The sequence below is a fragment of the Macrobrachium nipponense genome, chromosome 19, assembly GCF_015104395.2.
Source record: "Macrobrachium nipponense isolate FS-2020 chromosome 19, ASM1510439v2, whole genome shotgun sequence".
In the NCBI taxonomy this organism is placed as follows: Eukaryota; Metazoa; Arthropoda; class Malacostraca; order Decapoda; family Palaemonidae; genus Macrobrachium; species Macrobrachium nipponense.
The window spans coordinates 19,051,302-19,077,340 of NC_061088.1; the positions used below are offsets into that span (position 1 = coordinate 19,051,302).

Consider the following 26,039-nt stretch of genomic DNA (forward strand, 5'->3'; position numbering starts at 1 on the left):
TAAAAGCTACAACCATGGGTTGTTTTTAGTTGTATTGTGCATGAAATTGCGCACATTTCCATATATAAAACTTTATATAACAGCTAATTTTAAAATGGTGCAAACATTACCACAATCGCATGTATGATTTTTTTCGAAGAGTTACGCGCGGACGTAAGGAAAAAGTTTTTTCATAAATTAACCATAAATCGAAATATTGTGATAGAGACTTCCAATTAGTTGCAAAATTAAGGTAAATGATTGAATATTACTGAATATAAGAGTTTTAGCTTACAATTGCGTTTTTTGACTATTTTGGTAGTCAAAGTTGACCGAAGGTTAAAATTTTGGCAATTATCGTTATTTATATGAAAATGTCTCAAAACTGATAAAAGCTACAATCATGAGTATTTTTATTGTTGTATTCTACATAAATGCGCACATTTTCATATTGTAATACTTCATGTAACGGCTAATTTACAATGGTACAAAAATTATGTCAAAGTGACGAAATAATTTCCGAGATGTGTCACAGATACTTTTTAGTGCGGCAAGAAAGAAATTCGCGCTTGCGCGCCGCGTATAGATTGTAAACAAAACACACCTTGAATCCGTGAACTTCCAGCCATCCCCCAAGGCGCGTGATTCAAAAGTTTTAGGCTGGTAGGCCTATAAGTATTTTTCCGTGAATTAAAAAAAAAACCTTTGGAAGTCGACGTAAAATACGTCAAGTTGGCACACGAGAGACAAAAATGTCGACGTAAAATATGTCCAGTCGGCGTAAGAGAGTTAAAAACAGCTATATCTTCATTATTTGTAAAAATAATTGGCTGAAACTTCTGGAAAGCATGCACGGCATGTTTCTGCATAGATACAAATACTAATAACTATTTTTTATTTTTTCAAGTTGACATGTCATCCGCCATAGCGGATGGTCCCCTTAAGCAGTGGATGTTTCCTTAAATTTGGCCTAATTCAGACTCATAGGCCTTCCCCTCGTATCTACTCTATGTTGAGCAATTTCAAGTTCAAGAATTGCTTAGTGTCTCCTGTGTAGTCCTTGTAGCCTCAGGGCAAAATATTTTCAGAATTTCCAATATTCTTGGTAGATGTCTCATTCTTCCGTTAAGAGGAAATCAACTCGACTACACAATTCCATGCACTTCCATTAACTTATGCATCTCCTTAACTGCTTGGAGATTTTAGAATGTCCCCTCCCAATAAGAAGATTTTTAAGTTATCATAGGATCTGTCCTTAATTGAAAACTGCTGTGGCCTGGGGTCAGAAACATTGGTCTATGTATTGCAAATGAATGCTCCACAATGACCTAGCACTTCACAGGATGATTCACTCTCCTGTCCTAGACGAGCAAGTGCACCAACATTGCCATCACAACAGTCCATAAATGCCTTCCACCATAAAGTTTTGTGCTTGCTAAATATCCCTCAAGTTGTGTCACACCAGCTTATGGCAGGAAATTCCATCAAGGCTTGAGCATGTTCCTTACCATGTGCATTTTGGATAGGCAACAAAGGCATTACATGTCGATTGGTCCAGTGCCCATTATCATAGCTGCATCCTTGCTTAAGACTACCAAATTGTGTATGGCAAGTATCAGAACATCTGTATACTTGGAGTAGATGTGAACAGTAAGTCCAAGTTTCTGTGCTTCACTGGCATAGTATACCAGCAATGTATCTGCCTCGTCATGCTTGGAAGCATGACAACTGCTAGATGTTTGGACTTGACACCTACACAAGTGATAGTGGTTACATTTGCTGTGCAGTTGACAACAGTCTGTTGGGCCAAGAATATTGTCATAAGCTCCTTCGTCTTGGTACTACTAAGGAATTTGCCAAGATCTTTAATTTGTGTGTTTCTGTCGACTTTGTACTCTGTTCCCTTGGAAAGTCTGGCTCCACTGCAACCCTGTTCTTGTTATCTCTTTCAATGAGCACTGGCATTACTGGTCAAACATCAAGTAGCGCTTCGACTTAGTGCGACTTTTGGAGTTGATGCCATTGACGAAATGCTCTCCCAAGTCTCCACATGATGATATTTTGTCCTTGAAAACACCCATTTCATGAACTACTGCCATGGCATCGATTGTAATAGAAGCGCTATCAAGTGGTAAGTCATCCAGTTAAGGTGCATCAGCTTAAGCTGATCCATGGTTCTCCAGATGGTGAATGAACTGTGATTTGTCGTTGCATGGATGCAAAAAGCCATCTGGTGTCATCAGCATGTGGTTGATTGGCAAAAACTGTGTGTGTTGACAGCTTCTTTCAAGTCAACATCTCTGGATGATCGGGTCAGGATCAGAATCCTTGATATCAACGAGTTTGAAGCTTTCACTGTAACTTGTTCTCCTCCAATCTTTGTACGATTGGATTTTTTTGTTGTTCCAGCCTAGATGTTTCACTTACGTCATCTTTCCCCAGAGGTTCTGATCACCGCAAATTCATTAGCCCATAATCTTCTGATATGCAGGTGAACCATGTTCCACCGTGCCAAGAATATTTTCCTACACATCTTCCTTGATAATGATGTTTATAGTGAGGTGTACAAGCTTATGTTCTGTGCCATAACTTGTTTCTCCTACCTTAAAAGTATTTGATTTATGTAGAACTTCCTTCAGGCAGTGTACTTGTTTCTTCTGCTGAAGTTTTATCTGTGACAGATCATGGTGCCAAGTTGGAACATCAGATGCCAAACCAAGCATTTCTTCAGTTTCCTTGGATAAACGTGAAAGCTCAGTTGTACTCAGGCAATACTTGAGCTGGGTTTCTGGACTGGTGGTGATCCCATTGATTCCTTCATCTGCTTTGTGTGTTTTGTTAACTTGTTCTTGGGCCTTGTAAACTCCAGTGGGTGTGAAATTCACTCCAGTCTTTTGGACCATGAAGCTGCCATTCACAAACTCTTCCCAAATGTCTGGGTGAGTATCCTTTAGGCTGTACATACGGGCAACATATTCAGGAATTTGCATCACATAGTCCATTCTATTGTATGCGAAAAACCAAACATATTCTCCAGTGATGCCAATTGGACATCCCACTTGCCACATCATGTGCTACTTTGAACCAGCAAGAGATTCTCAGCTTGCTGCATTTACATCTGGACCCAACTAAACATTGGGTACTTCTGGCATTTTGAGTCTAAATCACGCATCAGTTTTGATAGCTTTAGCTTTTAAATCTTTTGCACTAAGGCATGTTGACATTTGTCAATATCACGGCATTTTGCATGTATTTTAGAGGATCACAACTGCATCTTTCATTGCAGGGTAGATTTCTAGATGATCCTCGAAGAATGCCTCAAAGTACAGATCTGAAAATATCTGCAAGGTAATTTGGTGACCTCTAACTGCTAGACTGAAGTGTCTCCCGCTCAGCATTTGACTAACAACAGCTGTGCCACACAAGCCACTTTTGACCCACAACTCATCAAAGCCAATTGCTTAGACTGTTTTCCTAAGACAATGCACGGCCCATAATCCAATATGGAATTGACCCATGGAAAGGATCCACTTGTGGCAGTACAGTGTTCCCCCCGTATTTGCGGGGGATGCATACCAGACCCCCCCGTGAATAGTTAGAATCCGCGAATGTTTGGAACCCCTAGAAAAGCGCTAAAAACAACCTATTTCGTTAGTTAAAACTTCAGAAAAACCACTAAAAATTTTCATACTTGGTTTTTTTAATAGTTTTATCACAAAAAGTGCATTTTATGATGAAATTGATCACAAAAACCAGGAATTTGTGGATATTTCTCATAGAAAAATACCAGCGAATGCCGGCGAATTTTCCGCGAATAATGCAGGAAAGGTCCCGAGAGAAATCCGCGAATGTGTGAGTCCGCGAATATGGGGGGTCCACTGTATAGGTGTCTGGCTGTAGGTAAGCCAGCTTAAAGGCACATTTGTAGATATCTACATCAAGCCATACACACACATACAGGTTGTGGATGATTGTCACCCGCTACTATCTGGTTGAGTTTTAAGTCCAACCAACACTGTAACCAAGATGTCCCAGCAAATGAACAAATTCTCGTAGAATTAGCTGCCATCCTGGATTTAGAGGTTTGTATCTGTCCTGTCATTCAAAATATTGAATGCTTGACTTTATTTCATGATTACAAACATCTTAGTCATCATTTGTGTTAATAATTAAACAAAATATAATGTATAAAGGCCTTAGAATTTGCACAGATGGGCAAAATAACCATATTTTTGCTGAAAGTTCAAGATGGCATCCAAAAAATTGCCAAACACAATTTTTGTAGATAATGGGTCATAATCATTAAAAAAAACCACATTGGCAAAAATCTATATGAAATTTCCACAAAATTACATAGTACCATGCACTACTTCCTGAGATGGGAGAATTTTTATGGTACACCTACTATATGTACTATAAGTATATTAATATTTTCAAATAGTAATAATAATAAAATGAGCTCTCTCTCCACAGCATAGACTAGAAAACTAGGAAACGCATAACAATACACAAAGCACTACACCCAAGAGCAAGCACGTACAGGCTATACATAACACGAAAGGAAGGAGTGAGAGGACTACTAAGCATAGAGGACTGCATCAACATCCAGAATAGAGCACTGGGGCAATATCTGAAAACCAGTGAAGATGAGTGGCTCAAGAGTGCATGGGAAGAAGGACTGATAAAAGTAGACGAGACCCAGAAATATACAGACAGGAGAATGACTAACAGAACAGAGGAATGGCACAACAAACCAATGCACAGACAATACATGGGACAGACTAAAGAACTGGCCAGCGATGAAAAATGGCAATGGGCCACAGAGGGGAGAGCTCAAGAAGGAAACTGAATGAATGATAACAGCTGTACAAGATCAGGCCCCAAGAACCAGATATGTTCAAAGAATGATAGATGGGAATAACTCTTCCATATTCTTGAATTGCAATACGACAAGTGAGACCATAAACTACATAGCAAGTGAATGTCTGACACTTGCACAGAACCAGTGCAAAAAGAAGCATGATTCACTGGCAAAAGCCCTCCACTGGAGCCTATGTAAGAAACACCAGCTACCTTGCAGTAATGAGTGGTACAAGCACTAACCTGAAGGATTGTTAGAAAATGATCAGGCAAAGATCCTCTGGGACTACGGTATCAGAACAGATAGGGTGATATTTGCAAATAGACCAGACATGACGATTGACAAAATCAAGACGAAAGTATCAGTCATTGATGACGCAATACCATTGGAAACTAGAGTCAAAGAGAAAGAAAGGGAAAAAATGGATAAGTATCTAGTCCTCAAAATAGAAATAAGAAGGATATGGGATATGCCAGTGGAAATTGTACCCATAATCATAGGAAGACTAGGCACAATCCCAAGATCCCTGAAAAGGAATTTTGGAAAAACTAAAGGCTGAAGTAGCTCCAGGATTCATGGAGAAGAGTATGCTCCTAAAAACAGTGCACATAGTAAGAAAAGTGATGGACTCCTTACTAAGGAGGCAGGCTGCAACCCAAAACCCCACACTATGAATACCACCCAGTTGAATTGGAGGACTGTAATAGACCAAAAAAAAAAAAATAATAATAATGATGATGATATGACTGTAATAGCTGTAATAGCAAAATAATGTGTATAAAGAATTCTTTTCCTCATCTTTCTTTATAACTCCACAGAAGCTCAAAGTCTAAAGCTGTCAAATATGTTGAGTAATTCTGTGTGTGTGTGTGTGTGTGTGTGTGTGTGTGTGTGTGTGTGTGTGTGTGTGTGTGTGTGTGTGTGTAATCTTCACACACTCCTCTATTTTTACCAATCATTAATTCTTTTTTTAAGGGTAATTAAGAGATGTATTAGTCCAAATAAAAAGTATACTGTTTGTTCATGAAAAGAAATTTTAAAAACGAAGAGAAAGAGACAGATTAAGAATTTCTTAATAGTGGTTGAGAAGACTTCTAAATATAGATTTGTTGGTTGGAATGGGGAAAGAAGAGAGAAATAGAGTACGTATGTAATCTTCACACACCTATAATTTTACCAACCATTTATTTCTTTTTTTTTATGGGTAATGTATTAAGCTAAGGCTTAATATTTAGGGAGTGTGATTAGTCATAATTAGTGTTCAAACTGTAGAAGTAAGCATTTATTAGCCTTTTTAAAGACCGGGCCAAAATTCCCCTTGTGCAAGGTGGTCTAGAACCTAAACTCCCTAATTTTGGGGTATTACTGTAATAAAAAAAATCATAATTTTAAAAATCTTAACTTATATATTCTATTTTTGTCATTGTTTATTGTCCAGATGGATTTGTGAAGAAATGTATTTAATGTGTTCTAGTGTAGAAGCATTTGCCTTTTTGCATACAGGCAGTCCCCGGTTATCAGCAATCCGGTTATGGAGCTTGTTAGCACTATAAAATTGGTGATTTATGACACCATAACAGGCTGGGTTCTGGTTACCGGTGCCATAAGTGCCATTAGGCACCATAAATTGCCAAGTTTTGGTTGATGGCAGTTTTTGCTTATCAGGATACCCCCAGGAACGAAACTCCCACTGGTGCTGGGGACTGCCTGTATTTATTTTTAGAATTTCATCATTAACTCATTATTTTGTCCTAGAGCTTGGCCTATGGCTTAGACCTGATACTCCATTTCATTTTTATCCTTTGGTCTGGCCCTATGAGAGCTTTTAATCAGTTCAGTGGTCTGGTTAAACTATTTTATTGATAATACTATCCCCTTTTTGTGTTATAGCTTTCAATTAGGCATTATAGCTATCAATTTGGCATTATCCTGCAGCCTGTTTTTTGAGAATTATAATGTTTGCATATATTTTAACAGTACTGTATGAAGCTGTGGTCTTTGTTTCCATTATTCCTGCAAATATTTCCCAACTGTGTCAACTTGATCAAGTTTGAAAGATGAAAGACCATGCTCCAGCATTCCAAAAAGCAATCTATTCATTACTATGGGCAGTCTCGCTCTGAGCAGATTCATGACAATGTGCTCTCTGCATCACACTATTTTAGTTGTTAATGTTATGGGTCGTTCATTTTCATTCGTTGGGTGACTTCACTGTTACCTATGATATGTTTTAATGTGGGAGTATTATTATAATCTAATTTTAGTATTTAAGTCATTCCTTATTGGCTGCCATATATTACTCTTAAGTACTTTGGTTATGCTGTGGGAGGTCACGGTTTTTTATCCCCTTTTATTCTGTGTTCATTGATCTTAATGGCATTTCACCGTTTTACGAATCATGGTTTCCTTTGGTGATTTTACTTATTTCAATATTATGCAGTTATTTTTGTCATTGGTCAATATTGCGGATTAGTAGTTGTATATCAATATCATAGATTTGATTAGTGCTGTTTTACTTTGAATTTTAGTAACATTGAATTATATTTTATAATTGTTCTAGCTAGTTTACAGTTAGCATCCAGTTCACTGTTTCTGTCCTTGGGTTTTTATTAATGTGAATTTATTAGTAACATAATTACTTCATAATTGTTAGCATTGTAAATTGTGCTAGTCAGTGTTCCTTGAATTGAAGTATAATTGTGTATTGTGTTATGCAGGTGGTAATATTGAGGTGCAGATGGCAGTTCATGTAGCCCAGTGGAAGGCTCACTCTCCATCTTCTGCTTTGTATCACTTACGTCAAACCTCCCTTGCCTTGCAAGATTTGCAACTTTTAGCTGAGAAATTTAGAGTCAAAATTGGATTCCATGAATATACACAGGTAAGGTCAGATTTTGGTTGCTGGAAATTTTTTTTCATTATTGTTTTTAGTGTTCTTATTTACTTTTCTAAAGATTTAGTTTAGTTAATGTTAATTTATTTTACCTTCCAGTTTTCTGGGTAAATAGACAAAAGGTTTGATCATATGTTGATCACATTCACTAATCCTATGTTATGTTTTTATTCATTAATTGTTTTGTGTTAACTAGGAAGACAAGGTTGCAGTAGCAGCGTCAATTCTGGATTGGTTGGTGAGTGGTGAAGAAGTTGCACCACTGATTGATGGTTTTCTCCGGTCATATTTCATTCGCCATGGCTTACAGCATGACACTACACTTGCATACTTTATCAGGGAAACCTTAAGATCAGCAGACCAAGATTGGTGGGTCTGGCAAGAAGCACAGTGGGAAGACAAAGTGTATGCTGTAGTCAATATTATAACTGATGTTCAGGTATGCAATGAGAATAGTTGAAATCAGTCTGGTTAATGAAATGTTACAGTGGTATGGCAAGTAAAGGAATAATACACTGAAATTAGAATCTCTCTCTATATTAGGCGTATGAAAGACAGTTGTTTAGTTGCTGCATGATGAGAGAGTTGTTTCGCTCTTTAATTTTCTCATTTTATATTTGGCTATATGTCCTAGATTTCAATTGGTGTTGTTCATAAAAACTGTAGTAAAAAGTTTTTATGTAGATAATGACAGAATGCTTTCATTTTTTTCCCTAGATCACCAAGGACTTTTTAAAAAATGTGAATAATTTTAAGTTGGAATTGTTATTCTTTTTCTTATGATTTATAAATCTTCATTTTGCAGTATATTGTTTTGCACATCGTATGTATTCAGTTTTTAAATGTAAAGTTCTTCATCCTTTAAAATATAGATAACTTAAATTAGTCATAATCTTCAGAAGTGCAGATCCTAGTAAGTAGAAAGAGGAAAGTTTGATGCTCAAGAACTTTGCTAAGTTTTTCACCTACTCATGTTAGTGTATTTATGGTGAAATAGGAATTTGTTAAGTTTTGTACTACTTCATTATTGAGGAGGCTGATTAATAGAATATATAAATTCTCTTAACAGCTACGTGTGGAATGCATTGTAGAGTGTGTTCATATTGCTCCTGTACCATGGAGTGAGGGAACTAAAGCTATGTGTGATGCTGGTTTGGCATTAAATACTTCACTAAGCTCTCAACTGGAGGATCAGCGTCAGCTTGTGGGGCTTAAGTTGGTTTTGAGGAGGCATTCTCTGCATCTCTACAAAATTGATAACCCTCAGCTTGCAGAGGTTAGTAATGGCATTTTAGTTTACAAATTTAAGGGGGCCAGCTGGTACCCTTGTATATGTGGGGATAGGGAGAAAAATGCAAAGTTAAGAAAAAATTCATGGAACCTTGTATGGCGATGGAGAATGCTTATACAAAATATTTTGTCAAAATTCTTATTAAAGTAGAGCCCCAGACCTTGATGTTAATTCGTTCCAGAAGAAACGACAACATGCGATTTTGTCAAGATCTGAATGAATTTTTTACATTAACTGAAAATGGATTAATCCATTCTTGACCACCAGTTATTACCCCAGCCTTGCCTTTTTATACAAAACGTACCCATAACTACACATAAATTACAATTAAATAAGTTCAGTGTTAAATAAAATCCATTCAACGCACTTTTTTCATTTTTGAATATATACTATAGTAAAATAACTGCCCTAGATTCGCCCAATTTGGTCATAATATGATAGTGTAGTGAGGGCCATAGGCTAGGCTAGGTAAGTAGTATGTACTGTAAGGGGTAGGCATAATTATTGTTGCTAATAGTAAAACATTGAAAGTCAAGTCTAATTCTTACAGGAAATAATAAAATATTATAAATAAGCCAAATATTTGTTTATACGTGAACAAACCTTCGATCTTAACAATAGGATAATTTCTAGCGGCTAGCTGGATCTGGTTAAAAAGCAGATGAAAGCAAGGAATCTTGTGATATCTGGCAACACATGCGTAGATCGGGTGAAGAGTGGTCAAGGACCAAGCATCTACGCCAGTCTTTTCTTTAACCGCCTGGGTGAGAGTTATGTTTACCTCTCTTGGCTTTTTCTTGGTTCATTGCCTGTTTCGTTTCTTTTAGTGTGTGTGTGTGTGTTTTTTTTTTTACCTGGTATTATGGCTGCTTCTGCTCCTTCTCGGTGTCAGCGTATGTGCCCCGGAGTTCCTGGGTTTCTGTGTTCTCGTTTTTTGGCTTCGGCAGATACCGACCCTCACGTCACATGCAATAGGTGTCGTTCGAATTTTTGTACTATTACGAATCCTTGCACGGAATGCCGGGCATGGCCTAAGGAGCAGTGGAGGAAGTTTTATGGCAAGAGGGAACATCGGAGAGTCTCGACTCATCCTACTTGGGAGGGCTTTGCTCCTATTCCCGATGTTTCGTCTTCCACAGTAGTCAACCCCCATAGTAGCGTTGTCCCTGCATCTCCTTCCTTTTCTTCCATTGATTCGTTGATGGAAGTATTGGGAGGTCGTCAGGGTAATATTTGTAATGTAGCCCCCTCTTCCTCGGGAGCTCTTTTGGTTTCTGAGAAGGGAGAGTTTTTTTCATCATTCTCTTCTCTTCCAGTGTCGGAGGCGTCCAAAATGGCAGCGATTTGGAAGATGCTTGGGCTAGGGGTACCCTGTCCATGGAGGGGTTGCTAGCGCATATTGTGGAGGCTCGCTCCCCCCCTTCCCGGTCTGGCCAGGCCATCCCCCTTCCTCCTGGCCTCGTCTTCGCGGGTAGCAGCAGTCGGCCATCTTGTATTGCTCCGCCAATGTATGCCGCCGCTTTGAGTCAGAGTGACGCTGCGGCGTCAGCCCCGTAGATGATATCACAGGGTCCATCTTTGTGTATTCCTCCGCCAGTGGTGTCTCTTTCCTCCTCGCACCGAGGGGAAGCAATGATGTCACCGCCGCTTGTGACGTCACTCTCATCGATGACGTATCTCCCAGTCGTCTCCTCTGATCTGCCTTGCTTAGCCATGACGCCATCACTGCCGCCCAGTTCGCAACATTTCCCTTGTCTTCGGAGCCTTCTCTGGCACATCGGTCTAAGGTCATATGCCAGGCAGTGCTTCAGAGGTTGGACTTTGTATTGGATGTGAAGTTGGCTGCCTTATCGGTTGGGAGGATTGGTAGGAAATGTGTTGCGTTGTCCCCACCTTCCGAGAAGAGTGCGCATAAGAAACTAGTGCTGTCTTCCTCTCCCTCTTCCCCCTCTATGCCTTGTCGGTGTATCAAGCGTTGGAAGGCTAAGGACTTTGCCCTTCCTTCGCCTTCGAGGGAGGAACAACTCGGACGTGTTCCCGAGAGTGCTGTGGTTTTGGGCAGTGTTACTGGTGTGTGTTCTGCAGGTGTTGCTTCGCCCTCGGCCTTGTATCTCGAACATGCAACCCCCCCCCCATCCATCCTTGTACATCGCGAGCGTGTTGCAACCTCCCCTGCCCGTGCACGTGATGTTAGTGCTCCTTCTTCTCCAAGGCCTATTCATCGCCGTAAAGATCTGAAGGCGCCTGACAAGAGGTCGAAGGTAGTGAGCACAGAGTTGGTGCAGCTGGAGTGTTTGCCTACCTCTCTCACTGGTGCTTCCAAGAGTTCGACTATAAGGGATTCTCCGTCAATCTCAAGTGTTCGAGTTTCCCCCCATCTCACGTACATACGGCCGCCATGCCCATGACCATTCATGGACATCTGGAGTCATCTGTTGAGGTAATTGATGTGCCTAGTGTTACAGTGGGTCCGTCTCGGAGGCTGACACTTTGACCCAGCCCCGACAGGTTAGTAGGGATGTTGGACTGTTTGGCTGCTAACCCTTCTGTTAATTTTGGTGAAGAAGCCGCATTAGAAGAGCCTACACACTCTTCTCATCGTCAATCTCCAGTGCCTGAGCAGGAGGAGGGAGACACGCAGGAGTTTCTGGCTTCCTTTTCAGAAGTTGTTGATCTCAATCGTGGGTTCAACAATTTGAAAAGTATGACTCAGGCTCAGTCGTCTTACACTCCTTCTTGCTTGGAAGCCTTGGTGGGAGGTACTCAGGACCCCAAATCATCTCTTCAGCTGCCTTTGTTGGGGCACGTTCAGTCGGTCTTGCAGAAGGTTAACGCCTCTGTTTTTGATCGGGACGGTTCACTTCGCTCTAGGGGCTCTACGAAACTACTACCCCCGCCTCTCACAAGACATAGGAAGTACTATGCTACGAGCTCTGCATTTTTGTTGTCACGCCACCTTAACCCAGATGTCATTTGCCTGAAGCCGGGTTTAACTTTGGAACAGGTGAGGTCGGTGGCTCCATCCTTGTCTCCGCAAGATGCCTCAGCTTTGCAGACGGTTTTTTGGCTGAACCTCTGGTCTGTGATGATTGCCAAGATAGCTTTTGACAGATCCCCTGAAGGGTTGGCGAGTGCTGCCTCGCTTGCCAGTCTATTGCAGTCTGGGGGCAAGGCGTTTTCATATTTGGCTCACCTCAGTGCCAATTTATTGGCTAATCTTCTTCTGATTAGGAGGGATGCGGCTTTGTCTAGGATGGAGAGATCGCCCGACACCGAGTCTTTGCTGGCATCGAGGAATGGAGATCTGCTGGAGTCACAATTTTTGTTTCCACGAACAGAACTCAAAAATGCAATAGACCGGCGCCGGGTTGACACCAAGGACCGACTGGTGCACCAGGCCGTGTCTAAGTCAGAGTCTCGCCCTCGGAGACGTCCGGCTCCTCCTCCGCCCCTGGGCCAGCAGCAGTCGAGGAGATCATTGCCTGGTAGGCCATCGAGGACCTCAAGTTCAGCAGGGCCTGTCCGTTCGACACAACCTAAGTCTCAAGATCAACGCACCTTTCGTTCTCGCTCCTTTAAACCAAGAAGGGACCCAAGGGGCAGAGGTCAAGGGGCCCGTCGGTAGGTTAGGCGCCTCTCCCCCTCCTGCGCCACGGGTGGGGGTTTGCCTGACTGGCCATTGGGCCAAGTGGCAGAGTTATGGGGCAGAGAAGTGGGTGGTAGATGTCCTTCGGGTGGGATACCTGTTGCCAATCGACTTCTCTCCTCCTCTGTCGGACAAGCCGCAGCTCAGGAAGATGTATCCTCCAGATTCTCTGAAGTTCTTGACTCTTCGGGAGGAAGTGCAGAAAATGCTGGACAGGGATGCAATAGAGGAAGTAGTGCGTCCGTCCACGGGGTTTTACAGTTACATCTTGGTGCCCAAGGCGTCGGGAGGATGGAGGCCTGTGATCTACTTATCCACCTTGAATCGCTTCATCAGGAAGACGCAGTTCAAGATGGAGACCCCATGCTCAGTGTTGGCAGCCATGAGGGAAGGCAAATTCATGCTGTCGATAGACTTAAGGGACGCATACTTCCAAATCCCTGTTCAGCCCATGTCCAGGAAGTTTCTTTGCTTCTCGCTTGCGGACAAGATCTTCGAATTCAAAGTCTTGTGCTTCGGGCTGACAACAGCCCCTCAAGTGTTCACAAGGGTCTTCTCTCTCGTGTCAAGTTGGGCCCATGCTCAGGGGATCCATTTGTTGAGGTACCTCGACGATTGGTTAGTCTTGGCAATTTCCAGGGAGAAGCTACTGCAGGACAGGGATCGTCTTCTTCAGCTCTGTCTGGACCTGGGCACAGTAGTCAACCAGATAGGCAACCAGGAAAAGTCTAACCTCGTACCCACTCAAAGGATTCTCTACCTGGGCATGGTCATCGATACGACAGTAGCGAGAGTTTTCCTGTCGGATCAGAGATTGGAGAAGTTGCAGGCTGTAGCGCGCAACTTCCTGTCAAAGTCACATCAGTCAGCTCATCAGTGGCAGGTTGTTCTGGGAGTGTTATCTTCCCTGGAGAAGCTGGTCCCTCATGGGCGTCTTCATCTTCAGTCTTTGCAATGGAGACTGGGAGAGTTCTGGTCTCCGGCGGAGGATCTCCCCTGTTTATGGTTCCTCTGTCTTTGGAAGTGAGAGATGACCTTCGTTGGTGGTTGGACGACCAGAATCTAGTGAAGGGTGTCCCACTGCGTTCTCTCCCACCAGACTTCCTTCTGTTCTCGGACGCCTCCCTCGCAGGTTGGGGCGTGCCCTTTGGTGGCCCCATCGCTTCAGGCGTTTGGAGTTTGGAGGACAAGCAGCAACATATCAACGTCTTGGAGTTGAAGGCGGCTTTCCTGGGTCTGAAGGAGTTTCGGGGGAAGGTAGAGGGTCATTCTGTTGTTCTTATGTCAGACAACACCACGGTGGTAGCCTATGTGAACAAACGGGGAGGCCTGGTTTCTCAGCAACTTCATGCCTTGACTGTCAAGCTTCTTTGTCTTAACTCCTCTGGCCATGGTCACGCAAGTAATAAACAAATTCTGGGGACACCAAAATGTGTCCATGATTCTGATAGCCCCCTTTTGGCCGACAAAGGAATGGTTCCCAGACCTAATGGAGCTTCTGGCAGATTTCCCATGGCTACTTCCACCAAAGACTCATCTGCTCAGGCAACCCAACTTTTGGCGATTCTATCAAGGGTTGTCTTCTCTGGCCCCAACCAGGTTCTTATTATCAGGGAACTGATGCGCAAGAAGGGATTTTCAAAATTGGCTGCATAAGCTATTGCCAATTGCAGACATAGCTCCTCAGACAAAACATATCAAGTAAAGTGGGCCACATTTAGAACTTGATGTAAAAAGAACAGTTCCGTATCTTCTCAGATGTCTGTAACTGAGATAGCAGACTTTCTGCTAATTTTGAAGACAGTTAAAGGTTTGGCCACATCCATTATCAAGGGTTATAGAACCTTGTTAAGTTCTGTCATCCAACTTAGGGGAATAGATTTATCCTCCTACCCGGATTTGTTGGATGTAATTGAATCCTTCGATTCTACAAAACAGAAGGAAGTCGTATTGGTTCCTAGGAATCTAGATATTATTTTAAAATGGTTATCAGGCCCATGTTTTGAACCGTTAAGTGCTATCTCTTAAGAGATCTTACGGGGAAATCCCTTTTCCTAGTAACCTTAGCTATGGCAAAAAGGATTAGTGGGTTTTTCAAGAAGGAATGCAGTTTGCTTGTTTTCACTGGACTTCTTAGCCAAAAACTAGCAAATCTCTAATCTTTGGCCCCACTCATTCATGATTAACCCTTAAACGCCGAGCCAGTATTTCCGAAAGTGTCTCCCGTATGCCGGCGGCGTTCGGGAGTGAGCGGCGAAGCAGAAAAAAAGTTTTTTTTTTTTTTTTAAATCACAGCACGCTTAGTTTTCAAGATTAGGAGTTCATTTGTGGCTCCTTTTTTGTCATTGCCTGAAGTTTAGTATGCAACCATCAGAAATGGAAAAAAAAATATCATATACAGTAGTACCTCGAGATACGAAAGGCTCAACTTACGAAAAATCCAAGTTACGAAAGCCAATACGAAAAATTTTACTGCTCTACATACGAAAAGTTTTCAAGATACAAAAGGTTGTTGCTATAAAGTCCCGAGATTCGCCCAGACCACCGAGAACAATTTTAAAACTCCCGCGCCGCCAACTGAGTAAACTCGCCACCATCCTCCCGCTCTCCCATTGGTTCCTGATGCTAGTCACCTCATAAGGTCCTGCTCTCCTATTGGTCAGCATCTACCCCTTGTGCATTAAGTATTCTATTGGTAAAAGGTTGCTGTAAATTGAAAAACTTAGTATTCATGCAATACATTTAATAAAAAAAAAACATTAGGTAAAGATAGAATAAAGAATAGAAATGAATGGTTATTATACTGTTTGGTAGTTTCAGTAGTTGAAGAGAGAGAATGAAAAATTTATGGCTCACTGTGTAAAAGTGATTGCTTGGCGATCGTTCGATACTCATAAGTGCTGGATGTAAACAGACGTTTGGAAGCTTTTTTTTGTTTGTTTGTTATAGTTAATGGTTACTTAATAATTATTTGAAATGAGTACATGCAATACATTTAATTAAAAAAATTGTGAATTAGATATCATAAAATATAAAATAAATCAGACTGCCAACAAATACACATTTTTTAGAATTCTTCTTCTGCTTTATTATTACGTTACGTATACGTATTACGTGTTTCATTATAGCTGTCAGTAACTCGGTATCTCCGTTAGGTAAAGATAGAATAAAGAATAGAAATGAATGGTTATTATACTGTTTGGTGGTTTCATTAGTTGAAGAGAGATACTAATGACAATTTATTGCTTACTGTGTGCTAGGAAAAATGATTGCTTGGCGCTCGTTCCATACTCGTAAGACGGGTAAGATCTGAATGTAAACAATCGATTGAAAGGTTTGTTTTTTGTTTGTTTGTGTATTATAGTTAATGATTAATTAATAATTATTTGAAATGAGTACATACTGATTATTTATACATTTTATTGGCATATTTAGATGTCAGAATCATAGACTAGGCTACAGTAGCAACCGCTAACATAGGCTAGGCTTATTGCTAAGGGACATATGCCAAAGTCCTAATATATGCAGTAAAAATGGGTTTGAACATTATATGCAGTTGATAATACTCAAATATGTACAGTATTTTGCCTTTTTGGAGTCATTTTTCTTCCGTCGTAACCCAAGAACATGTGTTTTAGGCCTGGAAATATAATTTACTGGGGTGTTTTTTGGAGGGCTTGGAACGGATTAGCCATTTTACCATGTTAAATGTGTTCCAAGATACGAAAAACTCTTGATACGAAAGGCCGTCTCGGAACGGATTAATTTCGTATCTCGAGATACCACTGTATAAATATTGGAATATATGACAGCGCAAAAAAAAAAATTCATTTATAATTGTATACAAATCATGCTGTGAGCAAAACTGTTAAAGCTAATGAGTTAATTATTTTTTCGTTGTATTGTACACTAAATTACGATGATTTTGGTATGTAACAAATTTTAAAATTGTAAAAGCAACACACAGAAAATATCACAAAATGATGCATGAATTCATAACTCGCGAACGTAAAAAAAAAAGCTGTATTAAAAAATTCACCATAAATCGAAATATTGTGCTAGAAACTTCTAATTTGTTGCAAAATAAAGTTAAATGATTGAATATTACTAGAATGTAATAGTTTTAGCTTACAATTGTGTTTTTCGACCATTACAGTCGAGTCAAAGTTGACCGAAGGTTGAAATTTTGGCACTTATCGTTATTTATATGAAAATATTTCAAAACTGATAAATGCTACAACCATGTGTGGTTTTTGTTGTATTCTACATAAAATTGCAAGTATTTTCATATATAAAACAGTTGACCGAAGGTTGAAATTTTGGCACTTATCATCATTTATATGAAAATATTTCATAACTGATTAAAGCTACAACCAGGGGTTGTTTTCATTGTATTCTACATGAAATTGCGCACATTTTCATATATAAAACTTTATGTAACGGCTAATATAAAACTGCAAACATTACGACAGTCAGACGGACGAAAAAATGTCTTATTTTGTCGGAAGTGTTACCGCGCGGACTCAAGGAAAAAGTTTTTTTTTTAAATTCACTATAAATCGAAATATTGTGGTAGAGACTTCTAATTTGTTGCAAACAATAGGTAAATTATTGAATATTACTAGAATACTATAAGAGTTTTAGCTTACAATTCTGTTTCTTTACCATTTCGGTCGAGTCAAAGTTGACCGAAGGTTGAAATTTTGGCACTTATCGTTATTTATATGAAAATATTTCAAAACTGATAAAAGCTACAACCATTTGTTATTTTTTGTTGTATTCTACAAGAAATTGCACACATTTTCCCATATAAAACTCTATGTAATAGCTAATATAAAATGGTGCAAAATTTGTCAAAGTGACAAAATAATTTCCGAGATGTGTCGCTGACACTTTTTAGTGCGAGAAGAAAGGAATTCGCGCATGTGTGCCTGGGTAATGCATGTAAACAAAACAACAGCTTGATTTGTGACAAATCCCTCAAGGTGCGTGATTCAAAAGTTTTCACCAAGTAGGCCTATAACTATTTATCCGCGAATTTTAAAAAAACTTTCTTGCGTCGACATATCATACGTCAATTAAGCACCCAACAGACAATTTTCGTCAACGTTTAATACGTCCAATAGACGTTTAAGGGTTAAGGGTTTTTTGGAGATTTTAGGTCTGAGTGACCAAGAGTGTGTGTTATGTCCTGTGAGAACTCTTAAGACCTCTGCCAAAGAATGCCCTGGCATACTTCCATAATGATCTAATTACAGAAGCTGATTCCTGTCTCTCAAGAGGACATTTTCTGATATGCAAAGTGAGAGCTCATGAAATTAGAGCCATAGCCACTTCCATGGCTTTTCAACATAGTTTGACTCTCTTCAATTTTGCAAAGGCCTTTTGGAGGTGTAAGACACACTGCAGACATTAGTATCTGATGATTGCAGTACTTGGGGTCCATTTTCGGTGGCTGGGCTGGTGTTTTGTGAGGAAGCATGGGAAGCTTCCCTTCCTTCCTTCATATTGAATTGTTGGGTACCCTCCAGTTGTAATTTTGGTTGGGTAGTGGTGTGTTTTTAACTTTGGCCAGTATTAGGTGATGTTAATTTGCTTTGGTTTTTGTTATGTACTTACCCCTGGGAGGAGAACAGCACTTTGGCAGAAGGTAACCCATGGAGATGGTAGAATATTTGTTGACTTTGTTGACATACTGGGTTTTGAAGTTGGCATTGAAAGGAGAGTAAGAAAAAGAGCACAGTCAGTCCCCAGTTATTGGCGGACTTGGTTAATGGTGACCTGGTATTATGGTGCTTGTTTATTGCCATAAAAGCGGCAATTTATGGCGCCATAACGGGCCGAGTTTCGATTATCGACGCCATAAGGTGCTGATGATACATAGTTATGGCACCATAATATATAGAGGTGCCATTAAATGGTTATCGGTGCTATTAACCAAAACTGAGTGTCATAAAAGGCCAAGTTTTAGTTAATGGTAGTTTACGCTTATCAGCACCTGGCCGAGAACGGAACCCCCACCAATAACTGGGGACTGCCTTTATCACAGCCTTGAATAATAAACAAGAGCAGAACCGATGTATTTGTAAATCGTGGAATAATTAACCCTTAAACGCTGAAGCGGTATTTTAAAAATCGTCTCCCGTATGCCGGCGGCATTCGCGAGTGAGCGCCGAATAGGACAAAATTTTTTGTTTTTTTCAAAAAATCACAGCACGCTTAGTTTCAAGATTAAGAGTCATGTTTGGCTCCTTTTTTTGTCATGCCTGAAAGTTTAGTATGCAACATCAGAAATGAAAAAATTAAAAAAAATATCATTATCATATATAAATATTGGGATATATGACAGCCCGAAAAAAATATTTCATATATAATTGTATACAAATCGCGCAGTGAGCAAAACGGTTAAAGCTAACAAGTTAATTTTTTTCGTTGTATTTTACACTAAATTGCGATCAATTAGGTATATAACACATTGTAAAATGATCAAGGCAACACAGAGAAAATATTATCACAAAAGGATGCATGAATTCGTAACGAGCGGGCGTAGAAAAAAGCAGTTTTCAAAAATTCACCATAAATCAAATTATTGTGCTAGAGACTTCCCGTTTGTTGCAAAATGAAGGTAATTGATTGAATATTACTAGACTGTAAGTGTTGTAGCTTACAATTGCAGTTTTCGACCATTTCGGTCGAGTTAAAGTTGACCGAAGGACAAATTTTTTCTATTTATTGTTATTTATATGAAAATATTTCAAAACTGATAAAAGCTACAACCATAGGTTGTTTTTTGTTGTATTTTACATGAAATTGCGAACATTTTCATATATAAAACTTTATGTAACGGCTAATTTAAAATGGTGCAAACATTACGACAATTGGACGAAAAAATTTATGATTTTTTCAGAAGAGTTACCGTGTGGACGTAAGGAAAAAGTTTATTTCATAAATTCACCATAAATCGAAATATTGTGCTAGTGACTTCCAATTTGTTGCAAATTGCAAAACTAAAAGGAAATTATGAATATTACTAGAATGTAATAGTTTTAGCTTACAATTGCGTTTTTCTACTATTTCGGTTGAGTCAAATTTGACCAAAGGTTGAAATTTTGGGACTTATCGTTATTTATATAAAAATATCTCAAAACTGATAAAAGCTACAACCATGTGTGGTTTATTGTTGTATTCTACATGAAATTGCGCACATTTTCATATATAAAACTATGTAACGGCTAATTTAAAATGGTGCAAACATTACGGCAATCGGACAAAAAAATTTCTGATTTTCTTCGGAAGAGTTCCCGCGCGGACGTAAGGAAATTTTTTTTTTTTTCATAAATTCACCATCAAATCAAAAAATTGTTGTGCTAGTGACTTCCAATTTGTTGCAAAATAAAGCTATATGATTGAATATTACTAGAATGTAAGAGTTTTAGCTTACAATTGCGTTTTTTGACCATTTCGGTCGAGTTAAAGTTGAGCAAAGGTTGATATTTTGGCACTTACCGTTATTTATAAGAAAATATTTCAAAACTGATAAAAGCTACAACCATGGGTTGTTTTTAGTTGTATTCTACATTAAATTGCGCACATTTCCATATATAAAAGTATATGTACTGGCTAATTTAAAATAGTGCAAACATTACGACAATCTGAAAAAAAAAAATATGATTTTTCGGAAGTTACTGCGCGGACGTAAGGAAAAAGTTTTTTTCATAAATTCACCATAAATCGCAATATTGTGCTAGAGACTTCCAATTTGTTGCAAAATGAAGGTAAATGATTGAATATTACTAGAATATAAGAGTTTTAGCTTACAATTGCTTTTTTTGACCATTTTGGTAGAGTCAAAGTTGACCGAAGGTTGAAATTTTGGCACTTATAGTTATTTATATGAAAATATTTCAAAACTGATAAAAGCTACAACCATGAGTTGCTTTTTGTTGTATTGTACATGAAATTGCGCACATTTTCATATATAATACTCCATGTAACGGCTAATATCTTCTTCTTCTTCCCAGCTTGTTCCCATTTTTATATGGGGTCGCCGTTTCGGATGAGCCGTTTCCATCTATTTCTATCCTGTGCTTCTGCCTCATCAATTCCCTTCTCATGTAATTCTCCTCTCACACAGTCCTTCCATCGCTTTCTTGGTCTCCCTCTTCTTCTTCTTCCTTGCACCTCCACCCCCATAGTATGTCTCCCAGCGTGGTCCTCATCTCTCCTCAACAGGTGTCCATACCATCTCAGCCTCCCCTCCTGCACTTTCTTTGATACTTCCACCACATTAGTCGACCCCCTTATGTAGTCATTTCTGATCCTATCCTCTCTTGTCACCCCAGACATCCACCTAAGCATTCTCATTTCTGCCACATCCATCTTCTTCTGCTCTGTTTTTCTCATGCTTGCTCTTTTCCGTACCATACAGCATTGCTGTTCTTACCACCGTCTTTTGAAATTTTCCTTTTAACCTAAGCGGCACTCTTTTGTCACAAAGAACTCCAGAGGCCGCTCTCCAGTTGTTCCAGCCTGCCTGTACCCGATGTTTTACTTCTTCTTCCATACTTCCTCCAGTGTTAACAAAAGATCCCAAATACTTAAACTTATCAACTCTCCTTATTTGCTCTACACCAAGCTGAATACTTTCTCTATCATCCCCCTAAGTGGTGGTACACATACTATTCTGTCTTAGATCTAACTTATTTTCTCATTCCTCTGTCCTCCAGTACTTGTCTCCATCTTTCCAATTTCACTTCCAGATCTTCCCTGCTCTCTGCACACCAAACAATATCATCTGCATACAATATGTTCCATGGTACTGTCTCCCTTACTTCCTCTATTATAACATCCATCACTATGTTAAAGATAAATGGGCTCAGAGCCGACCCCTGGTGTAATCCTACTCACCTCAAAACCTTCTGTCTCCCCAACACTGCTCCTTACTCTGGTAAATACGTTTCGGTACATCTCTTGTATCAATCGCACATACTTCTCTGGCACCATCTTCTCCCTCAGACTCCTCCATACCTCTTGTCTTGAGACTCAGTCATAAGCCTTTTCAAGGTCAATGAATACCATATGTAGGTCCCTTTGTCTTTCCCCGAATTTCTCCATTATTTGCCTCAGACAAAATATACCATCTGTTGTTCCCCTTCCCTTCATAAATCCCATCTGCTCTTTACCTAGTTGTACTTCTTCTCTCAGTCTAGCATCTATCATCCTTTCCAGCTTCAAAGTGTGGGGCATCAATTTAATGCCCCTATAATTACCACACTCTTGGACATCGCCTTTCCCTTTAAAAATTGGGATCAATATACTCCCACGCCACTCATTTGGTATCTTTTCCTGTTCAAGGATCTTTATCATAAGATCGTACAGTATATCCACTCCTTCATCTCCTAATGCTTTCCATGCTTCCACTGGAATCATGTCTGGTCCGGTTGCCTTCCCATTCTTCATCTTCTTCAGTGCATTTAGTACCTCTTGCCTAGAAAACCTCATTACCATGCCAATGTTCACTTGCCCATCCTCTCTTATTAGTCTATTATTTTCTTCATTTAACAACTTCAAAATATTCTTTCCATCTCTTCACAATGTCTTCCTCCTTTCTAAGTACTACACCATCTTGATCCTTTTATTTGTTTGATAGGTGTAATATCTTTGGTGCTCTTATTTCTAGCCTTTGATAGCTTGATCATCTTCTTTAATCCTTCCTTTGTCCCCAGCTCTTTATACACATCATCATACGACTTTGCTTTAGCTTAGGCTACCACCTTGTTTTTCTCTCTGAACCTATCTCTGTCTTCCACTGACTGTGACTCTTCCCATCTTTTCTTTGCCTCCTTCTTATCTTTTACTACTTTCTCAATGTCTTCATCCCACCACCAACTCTCCTTTTCTTCCCATATGATACCAGATGTCTCTCCTAGCAGCTCCTTTCCATGCCTTCTCATTATTGCTGCATTTCGTGCCCACCATTCTTGAACATCTTCAATCCCTATATCAATATCCTCCAAAACCCTCCTCTTAAACTCCCTCTTCTTATCCCCTTCCTTCTCTAATTTGTACCATTTAATTTTCTTTATCCCTTTAGATTTGGTTTTTCTTTCCCTTTTTAACTTCAAGTCCATACATAGCAGTCTGTGTTGGGGGGCTACATGGTCGCCTGGAATAACTTTGCAGTTCTTGACCTCCACCAGATTTATCCTTTTATACAAGAAGTAGTCTATCTGGGAGAATCTTCCCCCACTCCTATATCTTATTAGGTGTTCCCTTTTCTTCTTAACCCTTAAACGCCGAAGCTGTAAAATAAAAATTGTCTCCCGTGTGCCAGAGGTCTTTTGGAGTGAGCGCGGAAGCGGAAAAAATATTTTTTTCAAAAAATCACAGCGCGCTTAGTTTTCAAGATTAAGAGTTCATTTTTGGCTCCTTGTTTTGTCATTGGCTGAAGTTTAGTATGCAACCATCAGAAATTAAAAAAATTATCATTATCATATATAAGTAATGTGATATATGATAGCGCAAAAACGAAATTTCATATATAATTGTATTCAAATCGCGCTGTGCGCAAAACGGTTAAAGGTAACAAGTTACATTTTTTTTTTGTAATGTACACTAAATTGCGATCATTTTGGTATATAACATATGTAAAATGATAAAAGCAACACAGAGAAAATATTATCACAAAATAATGCATGAATTCGTAATGCGCAGACGTAAACAAATATTTTTTTTCTTTTTTTCAAAAATTCACCATAAATCTAAATATTGCCTTGAGACGTTCCATTTCTTTCAAAATGAAGAACCAGAATGATTGGATATTATTATACTGTAAGTGTATTAGCTTACAATTGCAGTTTTTTGACCATATCTGACGAGTTAAAGTTGACCGAATGTCGAATTTTTTTATATATATTTTTTTATATGCAATTATTTTGGAAATTAGAAAAGCTCAAACCTTCAAATATTTTTCGTTTTATTCTAAATGAAATTGCGCACATTTTCATATATAAAACTCTATGAAATGCCTAATATGAAAACTGAGCAAATATTCCGAGAATGGGACGTACGCATTTCAGAGATTTGTGGCGGAGAATCCGCGCGCGGAGGGGAAGGAAAGTTTTTTTTTTTTTTTTTTAAATTCACCATAAATCTAAATATTGTGCTAGAGACTTGGAATTTGTATCAAGATGAAAGATAAATGACTGAATATTACTAGACTGTAAGAGTTTTAGCTTACAATTGCGTTTTTCGACCATTTCGGTAGAGTCAAAGTTGACCGAATGTGGTTTTTTTTTTCTATTTATTGTGATTTATATGCAAATATTTCAAAATGAGAAAAGCTATAACCTTCAATTATTTTTATTGTATTCTACATTAAAAAATGCCGCCACATTTTCATATATAATACTTCATGTAACGGCTAATTTGAAATGGTACAAAAATTATGTCAAAGTGACGAAATAATTTCCGAGATGTCACAGATACTTTTTAGTGCGGCAAGAAAGAAATTCGCGCTTGCGTGCCTGCGTAACGATTGTAAAACAAAAAACAACACCCTTGATCCGTGACTCCCAGCATCCCCCAAGGCGCGTGATTCAAGAGTTTTGGCTGGTAGGCCTAAAAGTATTTTTCCGCGAATTTAAAAAAAACTTTTGTATGTCAACGTAAAATACGTCCAGCCGGCACCCGAGAGACAAAAAATGTCAACGTAAAATATGTCCAGTCGGCATTTAAGGGTAAAGAATGTGTTTACTATTGCCATGTCGAATGACACAGCAAGTCCACTACACTCTCTCCTTCTGGGTTTCTCCCCAATTCCATGGCCCCCATGCACCCGCCCAATCGCCTCATTTTCACTTCCGACATGGCCATTCAAATCTGCCCCAAATATCACCCTCTCATGCTCTTCCAGTTCTTGCATTATTCCATCCATGTCTCTCCAAAAATTTCCCTTTTCTTCTTCTGTGCAACCAACTTGTGGTGCATATACGCTTATAATATTCAGAATCTCTCCTCCATAACATATCTTCAATCTGATGATACGGTCATTCTTTCTATGCACTTCTATTACCGAGTTCTTCAGTTCACTAGACAGTACTATGCCAACTCCATTTCTACCTTGTTTATTTGCTCCACTATAATATAGCTTATATCCATCTCCCAACTCTTTAGCTTTATTTCCTTTCCACCGCATTTCTTGCACACACATAACATCTAGTACTTTCTTTTCTCTCATCAAGTCAGCCAATTCTCTACCTCTCCCAGTCATGACCCAACATTTAGCCGACATACTCTAAACCCAATGGTGAGCTCGCTTCTTTAGCTGCACCCGCTCTGATGCAGTAGCCCTCGCCTTACCACAGAGTTTAGGGCGATGTCTCTGTGCGTCGTTTACGGAGTACGCCCTAGCATTACCTCTTTCCTATTTCGGCTCATTCCATTTTTTTTGGTTTTGGCACAGATTTTTACAGCCGGATGCCCTTCCTGACACCAACCCTCCCTATTTATCCGGGCTTGGGACCGGCACCCATAAGGACTTGTTTGCCCCCAGGTGGCTAGGTTTGTAACGGCTAATATAGAATGGTGCAAAAATTTTGTCAAAGTGACGAAATAATTTCCAAGATGTGTCCCTGATAGTTTTTAGTGCGAGAAGAAAGAAATTTGCGCTTGCGCCCCTGGGTAACGATTGTAAACAAAACAACACCTTGATCCATGAGCTCCCAGCATCCCCCAAGGCGCGTGATTCAAAAGTTTTCGCCTAGTAGGCCTATAACTATTTTTCCACGAATTAAAAAAAAAAAAAAAAATTTTATATCAACGTACCATACGTCCAATCAGCACCCAACAGACAATTTATATTGACGTTTAATACAACCAATCGGCGTTAAAAGGTTAATGGAACAGAGAGATGGGTGTCAGAAAAAAAAAACAATTGGAAGTTTTGAAGAGGTGGTCATAAAATGTTGCATTTCATGTCTGGAGTGTAAGTTTAGTCAGTAAAGAGTAACAAGGCTGCAAACTCAGTTGTGATATAAGTTAATCATGTAACCGAGTCTACAGGCAGTCCCTGGTTTTCGAAGGGGACTACATTCCCATGGGTGTGCAGATAAGCAAAAACTGCCACGAAACGAAACGTGGCAATTTATGGCTCCATAAGCACCCTTATGGTGTTTATGGCATGCCATAAGCACCCTTATTGCACCATAAGGTGCCATTAACCAGAACTCGGCCCGTTATGGTACCATAAATTGCTGATTTTATGGCACTAGACAAGCGCCATAAAACCAGATTTCCAGATTGCCAATAGCCAAATCTGCTGATAACTGGGGACTGCCTGTAATTTAATTTTCCTTAAGAAACAAACAAA

At 39.5% G+C, this 26,039-nt stretch overlaps 2 protein-coding genes across 2 annotated transcripts in view; both read left to right on the forward strand.

The window, feature by feature from the left end:
• The window catches only part of LOC135214550 (uncharacterized), a gene marked incomplete in the record, with an annotated part of 215,355 nt that overhangs the window by 137,028 nt on the left and 52,288 nt on the right, over positions 1 to 26,039 (forward strand).
• LOC135218918 (kinetochore-associated protein 1-like) overlaps positions 1 to 26,039 on the forward strand; it is a gene marked incomplete at its 5' end in the record, with an annotated part of 70,819 nt that overhangs the window by 24,740 nt on the left and 20,040 nt on the right. The window contains 3 exon segments of the mRNA XM_064255362.1: positions 7,558 to 7,721; positions 7,930 to 8,172; positions 8,803 to 9,009. Of these exon segments, the coding sequence (XP_064111432.1) occupies positions 7,558 to 7,721; positions 7,930 to 8,172; positions 8,803 to 9,009 (614 nt within the window).